Here is a 6,163-nt window from a genome sequence, read left to right as displayed (position 1 = left end):
GAGGGTTTGGGTTAGGTAGTGATTTTGATAAGATGATGGATAATGCGTATAAATATAATGATGATTGTAGAGTGAGAAGGGTGTTAATCAGGATACAAGTAAATTTTATCAGCTTGTTGAAGAGGGAAAACAACCTTTGTATTCTGAGTCGAAAAAATTTACTCGTTTAGGTTTTATAGTAAAGCTTTACCAGTTGAAGTGCATTCATGGATTTATCGAGTCCTCCTTTACTGTTATACTAGAGTTAATAAAGGACGCCTTCCCCGAAGTTAATCTGCCTTCATCTTTTAACACTTCCAAGAATATGATCAAAGGGTTAGGTCTAGATTATTAAAATATTCATGCATGTCTGAACGATTGCATGTTATATTGGGCTAAAAATATAAATGAAGTTAAATGCAAAGTATGTGGAATTTCAAGGTGAAAAATTATGGATAATGACACCAGGGATGTTGATACTAGCAGTACGGGAAAAAAGTATAACATCCCAGCAAAGGTGATGCGATACTTTTTGCTGAAACCACGACTGCAACACGTATTCATGTGTAAAGAATATGCTGAGCTAATGACATGGCATGTTGTAGGATGCATCAAAGACGGGAAGCTAAGGCATTCAGCCGATGCCGAGGCTTGGAAGTCACTGTCTGCTAGATATCCAGATTTTGCGGTTGAAAATCGAAATGTTAGGTTAGGATTAGCGGCAGATGCTTTCAGTCCTTACCGAACTATGGGTTTAACTCACAGCACCTGGCTAGTTATCCTGGTCAATTATAATCTACCCCCTTGGTTGATTATTAAACCAGAAAACATAATTCTTTCAACTTTAATCCTCGGACCTGTGTACCCTGGTAATGAAATAGATGTTTATATGCAGCCACTGGTTTTCGAATTAAAAGTATTGTGGGATATGGGTATAGAAACTTATGATTCCTTTTCTGATGAAACATTCACGTTACGTGCGAGCTTACTATGGACCATAAGTGATTTTCCGGGGTATGCAGTTTTATCAGGTTATAATACAAAGGGTAAACTAGGTTGTCCAAACTGTCATTATTGCACATCCTCTACCTATTTGAAGCATAGCCGAAAAGTCTGTTATATAAACCACAGAAAATTCCTTCCACCTGACCACAAGCTTAGGTTTGACAAAAGAAGATTTAACGGTCAAATCGAGACAGAGTTTTGTCCACCGTTGTTAACTGGAGCAGAAATTGAAGAACTTTTGCGTGAATATAAGAATAATTTTTGGAAGCAAATGAACCAAAAGAAGACTTCAGATTGCCCTTGGAAAAAGAAGTCCATATTCTTTAAATTACCATATTGGAGTGGTCATCTAATCCGACATAACCTAGATGTCATTAACATTGAAAAGAATGTATGCGATAAAATATTAGGAACTTTGTTAAATATTAGTGGCAAGAGTTAAGATAATCTAAATGCTCGTTTTGATATGCAAGAGATGGGCATCCGTAAGGTCCTTCATCCCGTGCTATCCGCTGATAACAAGCATTATGAAATCAACGCTGCTACTTTTTACATGACAAAAAAAAAGAAAATTTTTGCTCGGTGTTGTTAATTGCTAGGCTGCCTTATGGATGTGCATCTAATATCAGCCGTTTTGTGCAAATGAGTGAAAGAAAAATCTACGAATACAAAAGCCATGATGTACATTTCATTCTTCAATACTTGCTCCAATTTGCTGTGAGTAAAACATTGGATCCAGATGTTGCAATACCTTTGATTAGGCTGGGTTCATTTTTAGGGGAATATGTGGGAAAGTTATAGATTTGGAGGATGTTCCGAGTTTGCAAGTAGAAATTATAGAAATACTTTGCCAATATGAAATTATCTTTCCACCAGCATTCTTCGACATTATGGTTCACCTTCCAATTCACTTATACAAAGAGGTTGAACTAGGAGGGCCGGTACATCTGAGATAGATGTTTGGAATCGAACTATATTTGTGCAAATTGAAGTCATACGTTCGTAACAAGAGCAAACCAGAAGGGTGCATAGCTGAAGGGTACTTGGTCGAAGAGTGCTTGAGCTTTTGTTCTCGGTTTTTAAGTGACGAAAGGGAAACAAAACATAATAAAGTTAAAGAAAATTTGGGATACCCCATTGGGTCCAGGAGAAACAAAGATGGAAAGGTTGTTCGTTTAGGAGAAAAGCTATGGAATGATGCCCATCGATACATACTCTTTAACTGTGGTGACATGGATGTCGAGAAGCTGATATAGTATGTTTCTTTTCATAGTTTTTGTATAAGTATATAAGAGTAATGTATGTAAAATGTATGTAGCAGTGATAAATTTTATGTTTAAAAAATGCAGGGAACATCGTACACTATATGATACTCATGGAAAGTCAAGAAATTACAACCGAGAGAGGACATATACAAAAGAATTTCATAATTGGTTAAAAGAAGAGATTGATAAAAAAGAGGGGTGTTCACAACAATTGTTAAGTTTGGAAAAGGGGCCTCAACGAGCAGCTAAAAAGCATACTGGTTATATAATTAATGGGTTCAGATTCCATACGAAGCAAAGATATGCAAAATGTACAACACAAAATAGTGGGGTTTTTTTAACAGCCCTTACCACGAGTTTTGCAAGTGTAAAAGATCAAAATCCAATAACCGGGGATGTTAGTTACTATGGCTCAATTGAAGAAATTATTGAAGTTGATTATTGGGGTGCATTGAATGTAGTTTTGTTTAATTGTTGTTGGTATCGTAAGGACAAAGATTGTTGTGGGCACAAGAGTTAATTTCAATAGATTATACCAAAAAGATGATCCATTTGTTTTAGCTACACAAGTACAACAAATTTTTTATATTCAAGATTGTACAGAACAACATTTATATTATGTTGTTAAAAAAATGCCGTGGGAGTGTAATGATAAATTACAAGGAAGTGATGTTCTTGAGGAAGTCAGTGGGCCTACTATGCATGATGTGCCAATATATTTTGATATGGAAAATCGGATAGCTGATGGTGTCAATTGGGGTAGAGACGACGTGCCAAAACGATATATTTCTATTAATGATGAGCAAGAAAATGAAGAACTTGGAGAATGACCGAACTTGAATTAGTTGTTGTATTTTACATTTGTTGCTACTTGTAGTGTGACTTTTTTTATCAGTACTTGAATTAGTTGTTGTATCTTGAATTGGCTGCTACTTTTGCATTCTGATATTAATATTAGCACTTTTTATTTTGTATTTTCTGCTACTTGTATTTTGTGAAATTATTTCCCCTAGTCATTTCTATATTGTGACATTAGTTCTTTCACTAATTAATTTTTTTATATTTTAATTTCAGGATGGCGGACTATTTCTTTCTCAAATTTCATTACAAGGGCTAGTTTCTGAAAACTATATACCTAGGTGGCATTTGTACAAAGATTCCTACTGCCATGGAAGCTGATAAATTTTCATTCTCGGTAATTCTGGAGCATGTAATGGAAGACTGCAAATACACCAAAATTGGAGGACTTTATGTCAAAAAAGCTGGAGGTAATTGGAAAATGATTAGTAATGATGTTGAGGCACATGAACTCGTAAAAAGATTGCCTGATGGTGCATATTTAGATCTGTATATTGATACTGTTGTTGACAAAGCAATAGAGTCGATAAAATAAATGCAGCCTTATGTGATAATACGACCACGAACAAGTTTCTTTAAAGGTAAAATTGTATTTCTCAAATCATGTTTATTACAAATGCATTTAAGTTGTAAAATGTATCTATTTTTTGTGTTTGCTATTTTTCTAGGTCAAGAATTACAATTGAAACGCAAGTTTGTGACAATACAAGGGATTCAACAAGAACATGCTGAGAAGAAGAAATTGGCAAATGATAGCCAACAGTTGGTCGTTGAGAAGTCGGGACCGAGAGAAGAAGTTGCAGTTGTACAAGAAAATGTAGAGAAGAAGAAACCGGCTGATTGCATGTTGGTTATTGAAGGTGACGGGCATCACGCAACCAAAAAGGCAACCAAAAAGATAAAACAAAAAAATGTAAAAGGAAATGCTGAAAAAGCAATTCACTCGAAGGTAATTTAGTTTAAAAATAAAATGTTGGATGCTCTGTTTTTTCTATTTTATTTACCATAGTATTTTAGATTATTATCTGTTTGTTAAGGTTTGCTATGTCATTTTGCTCCTCTATTTTAGATTGATTTAATGGAGGAAAAAAGAAGAAAAAGGGCTGCAGAAAATCAGAGGTACTTAGAGGAGACCAGACTAAAAAAATTGGCTGGTAGTTTGATTTCTGAGAAATTGAAAAAAATGAAAAAATCACTTGAAGAGTGCTGGGCCGAGTGTGATAGAGAATATACTCCAGGCCATGATAGCTTGGAAAATAGTGAAAATGAAGAAGTTCCCACGGTACATGTATCACTATCAAATGCATGTTTTGTTTTAATTATTTGTTCATATTTTCATGATAATATTTTCTATGGAAATCGATTAATTTAATCTATGTTTTATGTTTATGCAGAAAATAGAAAAAGTGCAGAAGTTGAAGGCTCCGACGCGTTTGACGCGTTCACAAACATTGAATAATGTTGCGACTACACATGAGGTACGATAAGTTTACTTTAATTTTATTTTAGCATTTTCTTCGAATAATATGCATCTTAACATTTATAAGAAAATGACCCTCCTATTTATTTGCCTTACTAATTATATAATCCAATGAGTGGTATTTAACTTGTTTTAGCTTGTTTTAACATAATAAGTACATGACCCTCCAATTTATTTGTCTTACTTTTTGCAAGGCCAATGTGGAAGAGATTGTGCAACCAGTACATGGTGATCTGGGAACATTACCACCTCCCCCACCACTACCTACTGATTTGGCACAATTTAAAAAACTGAAAAGGGCAATGGATAATGATGGAGTTGATACGATGAACGTATATATGGCTCTGAAAAAACTCAGCTGGAATAGGAAGCCACACATGTCATTGATGCTAAAGAAGAAGATTTGGGAAAGATTGATGACACGGTTGCAATTGTTGGAGGTATAATTCAACACATACCTAAAAGATTAGATATTTTCTAGCAATTTATGATTGTAGTTCTGTTTATCTTCTTTGATAGATACAACTAACCCAAGAGGTGTAGAGGACCTTCAAAAATGAACCATGTCTTTACCAGAAAATTAGAAGACAGACTGGTGATTACCTTGAATAAAAAGCTTCAACCGGTGGCTGAAAGTAGTAAAATAAGAGCCGAGTTGAGTAGCTTTGTGGGGACTCTAGCAAGGCAATGTGTGCCACTTGATTATATTAATTGGAGTGTGGTTCCTGAAGGCCATAAAAATAGTTGGTGGGAGTATGTCCAGGTGAACACCATGAAATATATTTTCTTAGTTTCTGTTTTACATGTTTAGTTTTGTTATTTTGTGATCATTGTTCAATTGGATATATTTTGTATATTTTGTATAGACAAAGTATATCATTCCTGAGGAAGGTAAAGGCTGGGTACTTAGGACTATGGCTGAGTTGTGGAGGATACACAAGAGTCGTGTCAAGGAGAAATATTATACCAAATACAATACTAATATGGAAAGACTGCAGAACAGGTCTGCCTCGATTCTATTTGAAAAGTTCAAGGTTTTGCTCGAGTATTGGGGTGATGAAGATGTGCAGACCAAAGCTGTAACAAATGCTGGAAATCGGAAAAAGGACACTGATGTGCACAATGCTGGTCGCACAAGTTTCGCACAGATTGCAAAAAAATTTGGTATGCCAATATTTGAGAATCTTAAGAATTGCGCTAAATTTAAATCTGCAAATACTAATAAGTAGTATAATTTTTTTGCTACACTGTATCTTTTATGCTGGAAAAATAAAAAGAAGATGCCTCAGACCCTTAGAAAAGGACATATCTACCCTAAGACTCGCAAGAATCCTACTGAGGTACCACATCAGTTTTTTTTGTCGCAAATATGCATGAATTATAATTTTTACAGACTCATATTTGGATCGTTCGTAGGTTGAAGGTGATGCAGCAGAAACTGTTGGTGATAGTGAAGCGGAAGTTCAGCTGGACTTTGATGGTCATGGTCCAAACTGGTTGGTTGGCAGGACTGGCATAACAAGGAAAACGAAGAAAGATGCTATGAAAATTGAGAGGACAAATTCAGCAAAACTGG

The 6,163-nt window shown here is 35.2% G+C and overlaps 1 protein-coding gene across 1 annotated transcript; it reads left to right on the top strand.

The window, feature by feature from the left end:
* Positions 1 to 430: 430 nt before the first annotated feature.
* On the top strand, positions 431 to 2,240 carry LOC141666097 (uncharacterized). Its single transcript, XM_074472086.1, has 3 exons — positions 431 to 1,375; positions 1,746 to 1,925; positions 1,977 to 2,240. The coding sequence occupies exons 1-3, from the start codon at positions 431 to 433 to the stop codon at positions 2,238 to 2,240; spliced, it is 1,389 nt and encodes a 462-aa protein (XP_074328187.1).
* The last annotated feature ends 3,923 nt before the right edge of the window (positions 2,241 to 6,163 follow it).

This window comes from Apium graveolens, chromosome 6 (genome assembly GCF_009905375.1).
Source record: "Apium graveolens cultivar Ventura chromosome 6, ASM990537v1, whole genome shotgun sequence".
Taxonomy (NCBI): Eukaryota; Viridiplantae; Streptophyta; class Magnoliopsida; order Apiales; family Apiaceae; genus Apium; species Apium graveolens.
The sequence above is the reverse complement of the archived record's forward strand: the minus strand, read 5'-3'. Positions and strand labels throughout refer to the sequence as shown.

Coding starts and splice junctions, on each gene's coding strand:
- LOC141666097 (XM_074472086.1), top strand. CDS start 431: ATGGATAATGACACCAGGGATGTTGATACTAGCAGTACGGGAAAAAAG. Junction 1,376..1,745: donor TCATTAACATTGAAAAGAAT/GTATGCGATAAA, acceptor ACCTTTGATTAG/GCTGGGTTCATTTTTAGGGG. Junction 1,926..1,976: donor AGGTTGAACTAGGAGGGCCG/GTACATCTGAGA, acceptor TGCAAATTGAAG/TCATACGTTCGTAACAAGAG.